Source organism: Empidonax traillii, unplaced genomic scaffold (assembly GCF_003031625.1).
Source record: "Empidonax traillii isolate 1590-97213 ecotype Southwest subspecies unplaced genomic scaffold, ASM303162v1 scaffold384:size1533304, whole genome shotgun sequence".
Lineage (NCBI taxonomy): Eukaryota > Metazoa > Chordata > Aves > Passeriformes > Tyrannidae > Empidonax > Empidonax traillii.
The window spans coordinates 833,067-851,767 of NW_020955577.1; the positions used below are offsets into that span (position 1 = coordinate 833,067).

The following is an 18,701-nucleotide window of genomic DNA, read 5'->3' on the forward strand; positions in this document are numbered from 1 at the left end:
AAAGCTAAAGGGCTGAGACCAGACTTAAACTTCCCTTCAGGAAAAAGAGGATGCAGAATGAGATGTAACTTATTTCTTAACATATTGCAAACTGAAGCATTTTCCTGTCAGTACCAAAGCAGCTTTGCTGGGAGCGGACAAAGCCCGTAAGCCCCTTATGCAGCTACATAAGCATGACAGCAGCACTTGAAGCCCACAACTAGACAGAACACATAGTTATACTGAGACAATTAAAATGACAGCCAGCTTAGGTATTTGGAAGACTGGGTCTCATTTCCATTTTTATTTCTTTCTGTGGCAGGTGGTTGTGTAAAAGTCAAATAAGGTATCACAGAGGACAGAGTTTTTTTATACTATTTATACTATGGTTCATTACAAGTTCTTCTACGAAAACCGCACCACCACAATTTAAAAAGAAACCAACCCCAACAAAGCTAAACACAGACCCTCAAATCAAACCCCTACTGTTCACTGCATCTTGCCTTTATTTTAACCTCACTGACAAAACAGTGTCTAGAATTGGTAACATCAAGCCAACCACTATAAAATATTTGATAAAAATATTACTATCATTTAGAGGGACATTGCTGCAATTCAATGGTTGTATTTTCCCAAGAACTTCAAGTCAATTTCTCGGTACAAAGGCAATACGAAATCATCTTGCTCTCATAGTTTTTAGTTATGGTTTGCAGACTAATAATCAATGTCTTAAAGCTCTTGAAATTCTTGGCAATACAATATTTGAAACATCTGTATGCAATAGAGGTAAGTTCTAAGTTAGCACCTGTGCAATGAAAAAAGGGGTGGATCAAGAATACAATTTATAGTTGACTGACTGGGATGGAGGGGCAGTTGTTAAAGGCTAACAGAAGGCCCAGTAATCAGTATTTCAATGGAAGATATAGTGAGAATTTCATGTAAACTTAAATTGAATAGTTGCTTGTGTGTTCTTGTGTGCACATTTAATTTAAAAAAGCTTTTTTTCCAATATGTAAAGCAACTAAATTGAAGTAAATCAGCTTTATGACTTACATTAACATTCTGTAGCCCTCAAGTACAAAAATATAAATACAAACTGTTTAAACAGTATCTTTAATGAGATTCTGGCAGTAGTTTTTTTATCTAACAAGACACGTCACGTAACAGATCTGCCACTGAACTTGCTTAGAGTAAAATCAGCTTCAATATGAAGCTGTTAAGGTATCAAAACCCTGCTTTTTACATGCTAAATATCTTCAGCAAGTGTGCACTTAAACACAGCAATGAACTTTAACTAAATACATACATGAAACTCTGCATGTGGAACATAATTCATAAAACTGGTCACAACAAATAATTACCTGCATTTTGTTAATTTAAAAATGGTACAAATCATGCAAAACAATTCTAAAGGTAATGCAAAGAAAGCTACAAGTGTTTGCAAGAAGTTTTCAATTAAACCAAAATGACATTAAATGAAATATGCATATTTACTAGCAAAGGTCTATCGCTATTTCAAAGAAGCAGAGGTAAAATACTCAGTTTTGACTGTCAGTTATACTGCAAAATGTCATTGCTCTTGCTTAATGCAGAAGCACATGCTTGGAAGCTCAGAACTGCTTATTCAGAAAAAGTCTGCTGTCTCTGACAATAGCTCTAGCTTCCCAGGAATCAGAAATGCTGCATGGATTAAAGTAGCGGAGATTTGCAAGAATCAAAGGCAAAGGCACCCTATTCAGTCAGCCAAAATGGTAGCATTCCCTTTCTCATAAGCATGAAGACGGTTAGGGGCCAGATGATGCACATTTCTACACAGGCAGCCTTTTAAATGTTATTAATTTTCCATTAGCAGACACCAGCTTGCAATAGTTTATGTATAGGATTAACCTGCAGGATGAACTTGGGATTTAATTTGTCCTGATTTACAAATAAAGACTATTACTAATGCTTTAAAAGACTACTTTTACTATCTAAAAAGTTTAACTCTTATTTTCCAATATTTTACACTCCAGCTGGCCTACCATCTCACATTGTTTCAAACATCCATCACTGCTTACTGGAATTTTCTAAAAGTTGCACCTCATGTATTAAGCAGCAGGCAATAACAATGGTCTGTCCCAGCCTAGCACAGCTGTATCTGGCTGGCTATTGAAAGATTAGGAATATTTCTAAAACACAGGAAAACTCATGCAGTTTGGTAAAGTTTGCTGTCATTTCACAGTTTTTCTTTAGTCATTACACTTCTGTTGATAGTCTTGGGTTTTTTCAAATATTATTCTGAATCCGAATTCGAACCAGCAATCTTCTTTTTCTTCTTTTTACCATGTTTCTTGTGCTTCTTTCTCTTTTTTGTTTTATCCTACAAAAAATTAAATAAAAGTTATTGTATAATACGATTTCCATCTATTACATTCTGCTAAGGCAAAATGAGAGCACAGAAAGGATAACTTTGCAAAGACATTTCAAAAGAGATTTCTACAGAAGCCCATTGAGAAATAACAAAAAAACCCCAAGCCGTACTTCACCCAGCAATTTGCACTATTATAAGCAGTCTTCAATTTATCTCCACCATGATATGGCTATTTCACACTTCTCATCAGTCTCACCATTACATTTCCTAATCTTTTAAATGATTTTCAGTGCTTTACAGATTACTGAGAAAGTAATATGGAAGTGCTTTGACTACCCATGACATCTTATATATGTGGGAATAACTAGGATGTTTACAGATTTCAAAAGTAAAGCACTTAAATTCACTGTGCAAAATGAACTAGTTCAACTGCACTTGGCTAGCATCTCTAGTACTTGTACTTTGTTTAAAAAAAAAAAAAATTATGATCTCAATTGTAAATATAAATACACTCAAATTAACCCTACTGAATTCAGTACTGAAGCTAATATGCTGATCCACTGTAATTCAGAAGCTGAGAGGTACAATCTTGTCTTTTTGCAAGCAGAATTTCAACAGGAATTCTCACACAGGTGTGATATTACATAAATTAAAGAACCAGTATAAAATACACACAATTTTATACATATTCCTTACACATACCCATCTTCTACAAAAAAAACCTCACAATCAATCACTGGAAATCTTACGGCAAACAGTTTATACGATTCTGAAAAAACAAATATATTTTTTCATAAAAAAATGTGTACTGAGTATCACTGATACTCCTATGCTTGTATTTTTAGGTGACTGATGCAAACCTTCCCTTCGCTCTAACCTATCTAGACAACTGAGATGCCTAATTAGGAACACTGCTGCTGACAGGGGAGAGATTATACAGACAACTCAACTAGGCATTTAGGATTTTAAAACCACTATGCTCCTAAATGAGGAGCCTCAGGTACACGTGATAAATTTGGGTTCTATATAAATCACTGCTGAACTCTCCTTTCACTTTTATCATCAAAAACAAATGAACAAAACTGATTAAAGTAACAGGTTGCTGGCAGCTTTTTGGATGCGGGTAAAATTATAATGGTGCAGACGTAGCAGCAATTATGTCCTAAGGCCCTTTTCATTGTGGAAGAGAGGAATTATACACAGTGCTAACAAAGGAACAGCAGTGATGTCTGCCTGTGTGGCAAACTGCTACCCTACCCGGTACTCCACAGGTACTAGTAGTTTGAGTAGGTTGATACAGAGTACAATTCTATCGTTAAGTGTTAAATATATAAATCTCAAATCATATTGAGGTAAAATAGTGACAAATTCTTCTTTAATTCAACAGCTGAAAAAAAGTGACTTCAACAGGTAAACGGAGAAACTTTTAATTTAGATTCATGTGACAGCAGACTATTGCTATAAAACATCTGTAATAGCGAAAAATGTGACACTGGAAATTAACCAAGAACAGAGTGTTTATATCCTGAAACTACAGTATGACTAAGAGGGATACTTGCTGTTTTCTCCTTTTCCTCACTGTTTTTCTTCTTTTTTGCTTGCACCTAAAGAAAAATTACACCAAATGTAATATCCATAAAAGTTGTATATTTTCAAGAAAATTAATTCAAAATAACTTGTTGGTGATAGAGGCTGGACTAAACAATTCTTACTAAAATTTTTTATTAAAGATAGTAATACCAAAAACCTTGAATGTGATGCAGTCTTAAATTCCCCCATAGAGAGCAGAATAGTTTCAACAATATATTCAATCTAAGCTAGTTCATTCATTTACTCAGGTGAATCAGTAAGTTACTATAATATCTGAAATTGAGGTTTCACTGACCTCCTCAGTCTGATCTGATTCAGATACAGATTCTGATGATAAAGGTCCATCACCACGATCTGCTTTCTTCCTTTTCCTGTGATTTTTACCTTCCTACACAAAAGTAATATATTTGTGAGTAAAGTCAGGCCTTTCAAATTTCATAAAAATTATGCTTAAAATTTAATATTGAAATAACACTTCTAATTTGTGAAGTATTTTAAAATATTGTTGACATTAAACTAACTACTCATCATCAACAAATTACCCCACCAAACTGTTAAAATGCTTTTAGTGAAAATAATAATGTTATGTATATTCCTTTTTCTTGTTACCAAGATATAGCAACTTTCTATAAGTGAGACAAATAATAGTCTCTTATTTTAAATAATAATACATGGAGTAAGTATTTGAAAATAAGACATTTCCCCACTTTTAAAGAATGTATAACTGAAGATGTCTCAATATATGCACACAAACACTGCAGCTTCAGACTCTTGCTCTGTTGTTGCAATAGAAAGAAAAAGCTCCCTCTGTATTTGTGTTGAACCAGGACAAGCTGTCCCTGCCAGGTGCACTTCCAAAACTTCATATTTAATTTCAGTGCATTTAAAGGACAGTTGTTGTGTCAGATTGTTTGATGAGCTACTTTTCTGCCTCTCTGCACTTCTTTGCTCTGCACCAGGCAAGGTGTTTCAAAGACTGAAGGTACTTCCTTCACTCAATTTCTAAGGCCATAAACTGAAAAAATTCATGTCAATAATTTTTTTTTTGCAAGGCAGGATCACACATCTCAGCTGTGCTATTGAGTCTATTACAGACACCTTAATCATTTCCCAAAAGAGCTCATGAAAAGTACCATGGCACAGCCTATCTAAGAGATGGGGGATCTACAGGTAGGGGAACACCTCTAGTCCCCAAGTGCCTTTCAGAAGATGTGTGAAAGCAGCATTACAATAAGGAGCTATGGTTCTAGGAACTATTCAAAGCTTCAAAGAGAACCTAACTCAAAAGGAGTTGATGGGAACGGGACACTATAAAATAGAAGCAGGAGCAACAGGAAAAAAAAATCAGTGCATTTGCCTCACGTAATGGAGAATTTGTACATCAGAATCAATACTAGTGACTGAAGTAGCAGAGTGCAATGTGATAAGAAAGGTAACTGGAGAGAAAGACTTGGGTGGACTCTGAAAGCATTGTTAGTTTACCCATATGGTAGCAATAACTAAAACTGAAGTCAATTAGATTATTCACAATCAACATAATGGAAGGAACATAACAGATGCATACAAAATGGTACGGTGGTGGGAAGGAGAGAGGATTTTCATGCTCAGAGAAAAGACAAAATAAGGTAGTTTTTCTTAAGCTAATACAATTACCCCTGCAATTCTTCAAAGCTGTCATAAGTACAGCATCTACACTTATGACTACATTTAGATGAAGAAATCTTCTGCTTGATGTTCCTTAATTTACAGCAACAAGCCAATATCCTACCAGGTATGCCACTGAAATGTCATTGCACAGATTTTCAGCTCAGTGTGACAGCTAAAGGTAAACCCCAAAATACTAGAATGCAGCTGATCTACTACAGCAAATTAGGTAAGTTTTTTATTTACCTTCATAACAAGAACAGATCTATCAGTTTCCACAAATAACAATTACTAACACAGGAGCTGAATCCAACTAAAAGTCTGCTTTAAATCTGGGGCTGAATACCTTCTGACTGTGTAGTTTTGGACAGAAAATTTCCATAAGTGAGAATTGAGGCATTCAATATTAAAAAAAGAAAGCTCCATTATGTATGCAAAATGCAGTTCTGATGTAAATATTTAAAGAATAAAAATACCTTCTCTTTTTCACAGTCTTCCTTTGACCTCTTCTTTTTTGTGCTGTCCTAAACAGAAAGGAAAACATAAACCATGACAAAATTATTTCATGAAAAAGGCAGAAATCCCAAAAGCAGTCCGACCCGTAGTCTTTTTCTGTCTCTCGTCTCGAAGGTAATTCTTCAAAGTTATCCTTTCTACCTTGCCGTGAACAGGAAAGACATGAAAAAGACATAATTTTGATGCAGCTGCTTACTTCCTGAATGATCAGCATGAAAAGTCTTTATGGCACCAAGTAACAGTGTACTTGCAGTACAAGTAGAGAGGCTCTGGAAAGGATACCAGCTATCACTGCTGTAACCGCATATAACATGGAGCAGCTGGGAGCCTTTATTCTTTATCCATATCCATCTTCACTGATCAGGCTGGGGTTAAGCAGGTATTTCCCTAGAATTTTCTGCCTTCCAAGTACGTCTGTGTCCTTTTATATAGCAAATTTTTTAAACCTCCCATAAGCAAAAATTCATAGGTGTGTGCAAACAGGATTCATCAAACTTATACCTGACTGAATTAGGTATTCCAGTGAAAGCCTGTGATAAAGTCTACACCCAGAAGCTTAACGACTCACTGTAATATAATTATTTTGTCAAGAAGTGCAGTTACTATACACTGTGACACAGAGAAATGCCAACATAACGGAACAAATTGCCAAACTTCTTCACGTTTTTGTTCATTCAATAAGCCTTTGTATCTAATTGCTCTACTTTCAGAAAAGGAAAAAGACAACCTCAGTTTAAGATGCACTTGGGAAAGGTTTAGTTCTCCAACAAGAAACTATTCAGTTCACAGATATATATTTAGAAAGGCAATATTCTGGCCACTGATATCCTGCAATACCTGTACTTTCACAGATAGTGTTCAATTAAATAGCATATTCAAAAGAATTTCACAGAAAATAGTAATAATGTAGTATTAAAACAAAACATTTGAGCAGCAAAAAAGCTGCATGTGTCTGAATCCAGAAAAATAACTACAAATGGCTGGAATAAAGAATGTTCATTTTCTAAAGATCAAATTATTTCTTCCAGACTTTGGGGCCAGTAGAGGCAGATTCCAGATTGCATGCAGAAGATACGAGTGCAGCTCAGGTATGTTGAGAATGAAAAGATTTAAATTTGGAAGACAACAAACCATATTGATATGTGAAACTCTCTCTTTATAACACATCTGCATATTCACCTTGCTGTCTGACTCAGATTCTGAAGTTGAGCTTGCTGAAGATTTCCGTGAGGAGCGATACTTCTTTTTCCTTCTTTTCTTCCCTTGCTTTTTATCCTATCCACAAATATGGTAGAAAAAGAAGAAAAAAACATAAATTTGAATTTATCTTCATTAGGACTGAAGATATACATTAAATGTAAAGAAGAGGGAACACCAAATTCCTACATGTTATCATGTTCTCGAGGAATAAAGTACACTACAATTGATTCTTTTAGTGGAGGACCTTCATAACTCTTCTGCATTGAAACAATGTAAACTGGTGAAAAATCCAGGTTCTCTAGGTACTGTTTATTATTTAGATGTGTGCTGTAGAATCTGATTATCTGTAACAAAGATTTTTGCCAAAAAGTGAAAATGGTATGTTTGCATTTTTATGATTAGATGGGAGACTCTATTAAAAAAGCATACAATTCAATGTTAAAACAGAAACAGATCCAGTTTACAAGCCTGGAACCCAAAATCTATAGAGTTCCTACAGAAACTCTTGAATAGATATCTATGTCTAAAATTAACAACTTTATTATATGTACCAAATGTATAAAAATTAAAGTTTTATGCAAACCAAGCCCTCAAACAATATTCTAAAACATATCACCAAAATCTGTGTTAAATAAGCCTCATGAACAAAACTTGATAGGTTCCAATAAGTTAGCTCTTACCTCATCTTCTGAATCAGAAGAACTGCTGGAAGAATCAGAGCTTGATGAAGAAGAGGAAGATGAAGACAACTTGACCAAACACAACAAAAAGTGAAGCTTGTGAGATGCAGCATTTTGTCTAGCAAACAGTCAAAAGCCCATCCAAACACTCCCTTTAAAATTTCTTCATTTTCAAGTATCATCAATAAAATTTTACCTTTAAGAAGCTCATACTACTTAGATTTTCCTAAACAGAACTTCTAAGTAACTTCTAACATTTTTCATTTAATAATATCTATTTACTGATCTTTTCCTCCCTTTATGCAGAAATAAAACTCTCCATGTACAGAATGTATGCAAACCCTCTCTAATAAAAGCAAGTTAATTTAACACCTGAAATCAAAATTACTGCTATACTTTTTCTTTCCAAGAGAACTTAAATGACAAATAGGAACAACCCCAAAGCAAAAAAGCTCAGAAAAGTGAAAATTTTGCTCACCCTATTAGATTTCTTCTTTTCCTTTTTCTTTTTCTTAAAAGTAAAATAAAACAAATGTTACTTTGGCATAATTTTTTTGTGTCATGCACTTAGATTTATATACTTTGATGATGGCTTTTAAAATGTATTTATGAAATTCCGTGTTGGCAGCACTGATGTTCCGAACTATGACTGTATGAAATTAATAATAACTTACCTCTTTCTTTTTGGAGGAACTCTCATTTCCACCCAGTAATTTTTCCCTGTGTTTTTCCAGTTCTTTCCTCCAATTCTAAAACCAAACAGAAGCAGTGACAGAAACGTTATTTCCAAACAGCTTTTTTTAAACTCTCCTCTACATGACATTATAGTTTCAACAGAACCCACAAAAAAACCCCCAACATATAATGTTGACCAAGGTTGTAATACACTTGATTTTACATAATATTAATATTCATTAAAATACAGTGCTAGTTCATGTGTTCAAGTTATTTGACTTTAAGAGACCGTTATTTATCTTGAAGGTCATTAATTATGGCATTTTTGCTTTTGTATCACAGTGTTCCACCTAGAGCACTTTAGAAAATGAGGGTACCCTACCAGAAAAACTGCAATTTTTTCTTAGTTCTAAAAATCACCTGAAACAAAACTTCAAGACAAATTCTCCTCAGCCTTCTTCAGTGTATGTGTCTGTAGTGTCTGTTCTGGGTCTTGCTGATGTCAGCAATAATTAGATCAAATTATTATACACACCTTCATAGAAATGCTCTTATTTTTGTTAGGTCAAGCACACTGGATGGATGAATGAAAGTCTCCTCTCATTCCTCCTTTTCAATTTCTGACACAGTCTCTATGTCTACCTAAAATCTGCCCTTCAAGAATGTTGAGCATCCAACCTGGCCCCATCAAACTGAAAGGCTGCTACGCTCAGTCTGCACTGCCAGATACATCATGTGCTCCCTTATTCATTATTCTGATCCTCACAATGAAGCTGTATTGGTAATGTATTGGCAAAACAATGATAATCTACATATTGTGCTGAAGGGACAGAAATATCAGGAATTAAGTATAATACACAGATCCCCATGTCAGCATCCTGTCAATTAGCTCAACAGTGCTGATGAGAGACATGGCAGATTAGCCAGGATACAGTCATGTGCATAATGTGTTTCCACAGTCCAAGGTAGCATCTATAAGGAATATTGCAGTGGGTTTGTACTTTGATATACTAGGTACCCAGAGCTACCTGAGGGGTCTCTAACAACAGCCTGTGCTTTGTTAGGCCACTGTTCTCCTTAAATTAAAGACTGTGCTAGTGTTGTGTTTTAAACAAAAAATCCCAACAATTGTCAGTAAAAAAAGGGAAGATGGCACCTCATTCAGAGACTTGTAATCTTTTCAATCATTCAGATATTTGTTCTTAGGAACTTTGGGAATAACTCATGGCTATTTCACAATTCCTTGCAACACTTCCAGCCATTCTGCCATACTGAAAGGTTCTATCCATGCCAGTTTCAATTATTTCACATTCAAGCACAGATAAAATCGGGAAAGGAATGGGACAGAATACTAAACCAAACTCACCAAGCTAAAAGCCAGAGAGTACGGAAAAACTGATCCTTTCAGAATAGCACCCCATGGCCCTCCAAATCCTGATACAACTTCTAAGGCAAAAAGGTGCAGCAAGAGTACTAAGGGGTACTATGCCCTTCCAGTAACAGACGAGGAGCATAATCTACTTCAACCAGAAACTCACACACGATAATGAAGATTACTGCCTGCAGCTTATCTCAGGATACCAGGACCCAAGAAGGAACAGAAGCAGTTAAATTCATTGCAGACTAATTTCTCCCTTCTATACAACGGGAGTAACACGTGAAACGTTCTTATACTGGGGTGATCTCCAGTAGGTGTGGAATGCAAGGATCAGAACACCTGCATTTATAGCAGAGAACCAGCACACACTGTAATCAGCTTAGGATGAACAAAAAAGAAAGGGCTTTGTGATCCTATCTGTACACTGAAGGCCATTTTTGTACCCTATCTCATGTTAGTATTACATGTAAGTTCCTTGCCAAAGACATCTGCTTCCAGTAATACACTTTTTCCCAATATATTTGGAGTCTGCGATATTACACAAGTGACGATAAGCACAAGAGGCTTATGTTTATTGTATCTGAAAAGGTACTAGTTTAATTCATTAATATAAGCACATGTATTTGCATAACTATATTTACATTTATGACAAGGTCAAGTTTGATTTACCAGCAAGTTTAAAAACTTTTTATATAGTGTTCCTCTGAACTGAGAGTAACTCGTTACTGGTTAAATGGTAATCTTACCTCTCGATATAAATGAAACAAAATATTTCCTCATTAAAAGCTCGAGTGAAGTGAAATACTATGGTTACTTGGTACTGTTAATGATAACAAAAGAAAAGTAGCTTGTTGGATAAGAAGAATCATGTATTAACAGCTAATAACATTACCAACCTCATTCATCTTTTCTTCAAACTCGGCCAAAGCCCTGGATCCTTTCTTTTTCTTTTCTAGTTGCTCTTTCACTTCTTCCCTACATGAAAAGGATGACAGATCACAATTTTCACCATTAAAAATACCTTCTTCGTGCCCTCTTCAATGTCTAACTTTTTGAAGAGTTTTTTTTGTAGTTTAGCCTTGGTTGAACTTACAACAGAAGAAGCAGAAAAGCATCTTAGATGTTACACATATGGTAACCTAACCCTAATAACTTAAGTATGGTAGTTAAATCCCTCGGGAAGATCTAAAGTTAACTTTGCAATTAAGTAAATTGTTCTCTAATGTCTCATGAAAGTGGGCAAAAGGGACTGAACATAAAGTAAGTTGCTGATAATATCTCAAAGCAAGGACTTTGTTGGGTAAGTAAACTGTTTTAAGAACATACCAGCAAAATGTTTTTCTAGCTATTAATTTGTTTACAAATTAAATATATCTGCAAGGTTTAGGTATTATTTATGAAAAGAGGTAAAATGACAAACATTTTCCTCTACTGAGAAATTGTGCCAAAAAATATAGACAAATAAGAAATATACATTTCAAAATGAAATACTACTGATTTTAAAAGAGAAGATCGAAAACATATTTAGAAAAAAACCCCACTTTGGTCAGAGACAAGAAATCTTTTAAAGGATATTCTGGGGAGGTAGGTACCAATGTCATTTCAGTGACAGGGAACAACTCTTTTACTTAAAAGGCCAGAATAGTAGAGAGGTATTGCCACTTACCATGTTGGTCTTGGCCTGTTCAAGTAGTCTTGTATTGTTGGTCCTGAATTTGGTGCAGGACCTCGTGCTCTGGCCATAGCTATGGGATTCATATAAGCCTTTAATATGAAACAAAAAAAAGAAATATAAAACTCATCAGTTGCACTATGATACCAAAATATCTTTTTTTTTTCTTCACGAAAACATCTTCTCACTCACTGAAAAATTATTCTGACTTGCTTCTAAGAATATAAAATATTTAACTAAAACAAGTTGATTTGGTCTGGTGGAAAAGACTCAGGTAAATGCTTTCAATTTGAGTAATACTGTGGCAGAAAGAACTGATCCACAAAGAAATTATATTCCTTACAATAAATCCCCTCCCTGAGCAATGATTTTGCAAACTGAGAGTAGTAGCATGATTGCTGAAATATTCTTTCTTGGGGTATGGAAAATGTAATTATATTTTAGCTCGTGCTCTCTGGGACAACTGATGCTATGCCTTTAGCGTTCTCTTCAAAATTGATGACAGTAGATTCAATAAATTCTGCATGAAATTTCTTGCTGTAACACCAAAACAAGAAAGCAGTGGTACTCTGCTACAATTATGCATATATGAAAATTCAATGACTTAGGGCCATTTGAGGAGAAAAAACCCTCCAAAACCAAACATACATAATGCCAATTTATGAGGTATTCCATCTTTCAAACCCATGCATCCTGTTTGGGCTACAGAAGATTAATTTAAAGCTTAGAATCCATAATACACCTCAGCAATTAATGAAAAAGCTCTAGGAAACAATTCTTCCATATTTTTTTATGTCAACAATACTTTGTTCATGTGAAAGGGAGGTACATACACCCCCTTATCTCACAGGTTTTTATCACAGCATCCCAACACTTTACAATTTACTTCTGCAGAACATAACACACACTGTTCTTACTGTTCAGTTTGGAGACAAGGAAAAAGATCAAACAGCCCAAACAATGCTTCTCTTTGGTTGCCCAATCTGAGACATTTTTTTAAAGAGCACACCATTTCGTAGATTCAAAGCAAAGATTTGACCATCTGTGTAGCTCCTACATGTCCAACACTGCTTTTTTATCAGGCACTCAGAAACCACCATGCACAGGAGGTGACCATTTGTGAAAGCTGTCAGAAGCAGCTGTCAGAAGCTGTATCCCCCAGCAGAAGCAGTGACCACGGCAGTGCTGAGTTCCTGCTCTGCAAGCAGGCTGGTGGCCTTCAGCCTTCAGCTCTTGGGGATACCTTTAGTCCTGCAAGAGGGACTCTGAGCTCTGCCTTGGATGGGGCACCTGGCTAAACTCCCCACACAAGTTTAGGTCACAATCTGGTCCTGGACCACAGTGAAGCAATCCAAGGACTCTTTCAAGTCGAGCATTTTTTGACTCAAATTGACTTTGAAACTCCAAAGGTGACATTTGCTGCTGTTTCTCGGGGCTTTGCTCTGTGGCTTTAATTCACACAAAAACGCTAAATAATACAGGCAAACACAGGTGTGCCAACTGAAACAAGCGGCAGATGGGTGTATGTACTCAAGTAGTTACAACACTTTGAAAGAGTCACTCAGGTTACAAATCTAAAAATTAGTACAATTTTCATAATTGAATTCAGCTTTGAGCAGAAAAGGAGTTCCTTTAGGAATGCAGTAAACAGTATTTGAACATTGTTTTGACTAAACAAAGGTAATTTTAATGTACTAGGTCTACTAGAAATTTGGCTTTCTACAGTGAGCATGCCAAGTCAACTCTTTTTGGTGACCAATCAAGAATTTGTACCTTAAAGTCTTCTTAAAATAATTACTTTCTAAAAAACAAGGTCTCTTGCTGCTCTTAAATAAAATTTAACCATTTTTGTACCTGAGCTAACATATAATGAACACCCCCCCATCTCCCAACAAAACTCTCTGCCTGCAGAAGAGACAACTGTCAAATGTCATTTTTCTACTTCCTCAAACTACCCCTGGACAACTGGCTAGGAAGCTTCCTCCCTTTCTTTAACGTTCCCACAGCAAGTACCTAATCACTGAGTACTGCTCTATATTCCATGATTAGGAAATTTATGTCTTAAAACATGTTCTTATAATTTCAAACAGGTTTATTTATGAAGAATTACTTCACCAATAAACATTTGTGAAAAGTATTCACACTACTTTGCCAAACTGCATGTCACTAGCCAGAGAGAGCATGGAAAAGCACCCTCAATAAAGTGCTTGTCTGCACATTCATTTTCTTTTTTTGGCAGTTTGCTCAAGCAGATATTAAGAAGGTATTTGCTTTATAGCTTTCACGCTCGCGAAAAGCATAAAGCACCTTCAGTCAGGCATGGTTCTCTGGGCAAGCAATACTAACTACTACTGCCTTGCAAGTATCCTGATGTGAAAAAGCTTGTTTATTTTCCATCTCCAAATAGTCAAAATGATGGTGCATTTAAGAAGGGATGTCTTAGAGAAGTCAGGTAGAAAGCTCTACAAAAACACATGAGGAGCAAAGGGTCCTGTATTCTAACTTGTCTTGTACTAGAAAGCCATAATGGCACAATGAACATTATATACGAAGATAAAGATTTGCTGGCATTGGTAGGTATATCCCAACTGCTCTACTAAAAGCTAATTAAGAATAAATAAATACACACCCAAAAACATGACAAGAGGGCAATACATTTCAAGCATAGAGTCTGGTCTTGGGAGTCTAACACTGTCAACTCTTTCTTAGGAGATTACATTATTTTGATACCTCAATAAAGCAATCAAAGGCACTTTGCTATCCAGCTGTATAATATATATGCCCTTCATGTCTACTGCTGTATTATTCCACCAAGGTATACAAAGATGTGAATGGATCTGAGTATGAACACACAGCATATACTAGAAAGAAACAAAGAAAGGGGAAAAAATAAAAGTATTATGATTCGTGTTTAATCATAAAACTCAGCTGTAAATTTACAATGCCTAAATGATTACGAGTTTAAGGTGAAAGGCTAACTGATACAAAAACATTTAAAGATAAACAGGAAAAAGGATGGACAGGTAACTGTGTGAAATCAGGCTCTGCACTCAGGTGTGTAGAAGCACATTTTTTGGCTGCTGAGCGCTGGCTCCCGAAGCAGCAATGCTATGTAAAGCTAAATTTCAGATCGCTCAGGTACAGCTGAACGGCAACTTTAAGGAAATACGGCTGAGCACGGCAAAGAGCTACTTCAGGGAGTGCTGCAACTCCCAGTGGGAACGTTTTATTTTTGTATGGACCAGGCCAGCATCTTAATCACCTTCCCCCGCCAGATCACAAAGCAGGCGTCAGTCACGATGCTGCCAGATTTGACAAGGCAACGAAAGACTCTGCCAGGGAGCCGCGGGCACGTGCCGAGGGAGGGACGCCCCGCACGGGGCTCCGGCAGCTCCCGGGGGTACACGGGGCACGGCCCGCCTTTGTCGCCCGCAGGCGGGCCCCGAGCCCGGCCGGACCCAGTCCCGCCGCCGCGTACCCAGCCGGCCCCAGGGAGCCTTCGGCCCGCCGCGGTAAGCCTCGCCGGCCCCGGGCCCCTCCCGTCCCCCGCGGCGGCCCTTTCTGCCCTGCCCGGCGGCCGCAGCGCCGCGGCGGCCGGACAGGCCCGCCGGGGCCGAGGGAGTGCCCAGCTCTCCACGGCCTCCGCGCCGGACGGGCGGCGGCTGTGGCGGATCCCAGCCGCGCTGCCCGCATTACTCACCACCCGGTTGTCTCGCTTCCCCATGGCGCCGCCGCCTCGGCCTGGCCCGGCCCGGCCCGACCCAGGGTCCTTCCCCGCGCCCGGGAAGCCGCAGCCCCGCTCGGCCCCGAGCGGCCGCGGAGCTGCGGCAGCGGCGATGGCGGCGGCCGCACAGCGCCCCCTGCCGGGCCCGCGGCACCGCCGCGGCCGCTCGGCGGCAGCGCCCGCCCCGCCCGGCCCGGCCCCGCAGCGCTGAGGGACGGCCCCGGCAGCGGCGGGGGCGGAGCGGGCGGCAGAGGGGAGGGGTGATACTACGGGGCGTGCGGTGGGATGGTGGCAGTGGCCGGGAAACAGACTCACACACAGTGGCGGGGAAACAGACTCACACACAGTGGCGGGATGGGTCAGGTTCGAAGGGATCACAGTGAATCATCTGGTCCAACCTCCCTGCTCAAGCGGGGGCGTCCCAGAGCACATTGCACAGAATTGTGTTCAGAAGGTTCTTGAATATTTCCAGCGAGGGAGAGACTCCATAGCCTCTCTGGGCAATCTGTTCCGCTGCTCGGTCACCTGCTCAGTAAAGAAGCGCTCACTCATATTCAGGTGGAGCTTTCAGTGCATCAGTTTCTGCCTGTTGGCTCCTGTCCTATTTCTCAGCACCACCGAGAAGAGCCTGGCTCCATCCTCCTGGACATCCTCTATAAATGAGGTCCCGACTCAGCCGTCTCTTCTGAGGCCGAACAGGCCCAGCTCCCTCAGCCTTTTCTCGAAAGAGAGATGTCCAGCCCCGCAGTCATCCTCGTTGCCCTACGCTGGACCCGTTCCAGGAGCTCCATGTCTGTCTTGTCCTGAGGAGCCGCCGGCGGGGCGAGCGCCGGGACAACCTTTATGAGGGGGAGCTGGGGGTGGCTCTGAGCGGCGCCCGGGTGAAATGTAAACGTGCACTGGCATCCTGGGGCGCCCGTCTGCAATCTGCATCCCAGGAGAGGGCAGAATTTCATGGTGAGGGCTTTGTCTCTTGATCCATCTAGTGGCCAGCTACAGGTGGAAACGCGGTGTTGCTTTTTCCTTGGGTAGGTGCATAGACTAAGGTATTATGAAATAGCAGCCTGTTCTGGCATAGAATTCAATGAAATGGGGCTCTATTAGGGAAAAAAAAATTAAAAAAAGAAGTGTGTGCTCATCCCTCGTTAGCCATCTGCACTGCAAGATAAAGCACATGGTAATATTGGCAGGTTTAATATTACATTAAGGTATTAGAAGTGCTAAGAGAAGCCCATGAATCACCAGGATCTACTAACACGAATTTTAAATGTTCTTTTCTTAAAGCACTACCAATTAAAAATTACTGCATGTTAGTCACCGCTTTGTAAAAATGACAAAAAGTAATCAAATGTTAATACATTAATCATACAAAGCAAAAATGAGTTTTGTTTCTGAAATAATTTTACTGTCTTCATCATATTTGGGAATAGCTGGAAAAACTGGTGAGCCAATGGGAATTTGTGACACCAAATTGCTTAGTAAAACCAAGAGCAGGCTGTGAGGAACTAAAAGGAAACTAAGAAAGTGACTACACCAGATTTGCAAGTAAAATTTGTTCAGTTGCAAACTAAATTTAGTGTTCAAAATTGCAAGATAGTGCATAAGGGAAGGGATAATGTTTATTCCTCAGAAAATAGCTGATATGTTTTAAAACAAGGATGGCTACTTTGGAAACACATCGGGCAGTTCTCCCTGAGCTGCCTGCAATGCTCGAGAAGTACAGTGAAGATGAAAGAAACTCCATTAAAATACATACAAAATGACGTTGGAAATATCACTAAATATATTATGATACCCCTTTGGTGAAGCACAGTGATGTCCTCGCCCTGAACGCATCTTCAGATTTGGGCCATTTTGGAGTCCCCCTGTGCAATCTGGTTTTAGGTGGCATGCACCGAGGCACTGCACCCCTGCAGGCTGTGCCCAGCACCACTGCAGCCCTGGGTGGCACTAGGGTGGCCCCAGGTGTGAGAGCATGGCTGTCTGTCCGTCCCTGTGCTGGCACAGTGGCCAGGCTGCAGGTCTTCCTGAGCCTCAGCTCAGCTGAGCTGTAGCAGAGTAGGTAACACCTAAGCTGCATCAAGTCTGCCAGGGTAGAATTACTCTTCAGAAATGTTTTGGCCAAATTTGAAATGAGAGTTTATTCCTCCCATGGCTTGCACCATGAGACTTTGAGCCTGGTGCCTGGAAATAGGAAGACTTGCCATTGCAGGAAGGCAGGGTATGGGGTACCTCCTTTTGCAGGCAGTGGGCAGGAGGGAGTCCTCTGCTAGGCACTCCACAGTATTTTAATTAGACTCCAATTAACTTTTCTTCCCTGGCTGCGAAGAAGGCTTGGAGTCGAGCCAGGCAAATCAGATTTCTAAAAATGGATGAAAATACTTGGGGAAAGGACTTCTCTGTGAAAGGAGACCGAAAGATGACCTTGTTTATCAAAGGAGTGGGTGGGGGGAGTAACACAACGGATGGGTACAAAATGAGTGATAGATACTGTGCTATCTTGCTTTCCATTTATCAGTAAATGGCAGGTGAATGATAGACAAAGACAATGCATTTAAAGTTCTTTTTAATGGAACATTTGTTTCTATGGTGCTAACTGACATGTGACACCTAGTGCCATTAGACAATTTTGAGGCAAAGAGGATGAGAACATTTATGTGAATAATGGGAAAAGTAACATTTGTGGTTTTTTCCTACAAGATCCTTAGTATTTTGCTTAATGGATTATTTTCTTAAACCACTTTCTTTTTCATAATTAAGTTTTATGAACTCATCTTCTCTCAGATGACGGCTAGGAAGAAAATTCCCATATGAAGAATTTGTTTCATAATTGTCAACAGACAGTTGGATTTTATGTGGTGTCTTGCTCTGAGCACTAACAGAGATAAAACACCAGACAGTACACAGATCTCTGTAGTAGTTCTCATGTAATGTTAAATACTTACGTGATTTTTCCCTCTTTCACAATCCATTAACTATGGCTTAACATGGGTATTTGTGACTATGACTGGCCTCAATGCAGTTCATTTGTGTCTGTCCCTGGCTGGACTGCTGCTCATAATCTTATAATGTGCTTAAAGAATAATTTGGAATGTCACATAATGTAAAGGTAGCTGCTGTTTTTATTTAAGGCTGTGTTGCATCTGCAGGTTATAAGCTTAGCTTATAACTAAGCAAAAGACTTCCGTGGTTCCTTCTAGTTTCTAAGGGCAGCATAAAGTTTTGCTTCTAAGCTATAAAATCCTTTGAGGCTTTAGGGTCTGTTTAGCTTTCCAGTAATTTCTGTCTTTCTG

General features: G+C 38.9%; 1 protein-coding gene across 1 annotated transcript; it reads right to left on the minus strand.

The window, feature by feature from the left end:
- Window positions 1-247: 247 nt before the first annotated feature.
- FAM133B (family with sequence similarity 133 member B) lies at window positions 248-15,497 on the minus strand. The gene is made up of 11 exons (XM_027893190.1): window positions 15,385-15,497; window positions 11,679-11,776; window positions 10,909-10,987; window positions 8,634-8,708; window positions 8,438-8,470; window positions 7,960-8,028; window positions 7,259-7,354; window positions 6,040-6,087; window positions 4,215-4,307; window positions 3,889-3,933; window positions 248-2,338 (listed from the first exon to the last, which is right to left on the minus strand). The coding sequence occupies exons 1-11, from the start codon at window positions 15,406-15,408 to the stop codon at window positions 2,252-2,254; spliced, it is 747 nt and encodes a 248-aa protein (XP_027748991.1). The 5' UTR covers window positions 15,409-15,497; the 3' UTR covers window positions 248-2,251.
- Window positions 15,498-18,701: the final 3,204 nt, after the last annotated feature.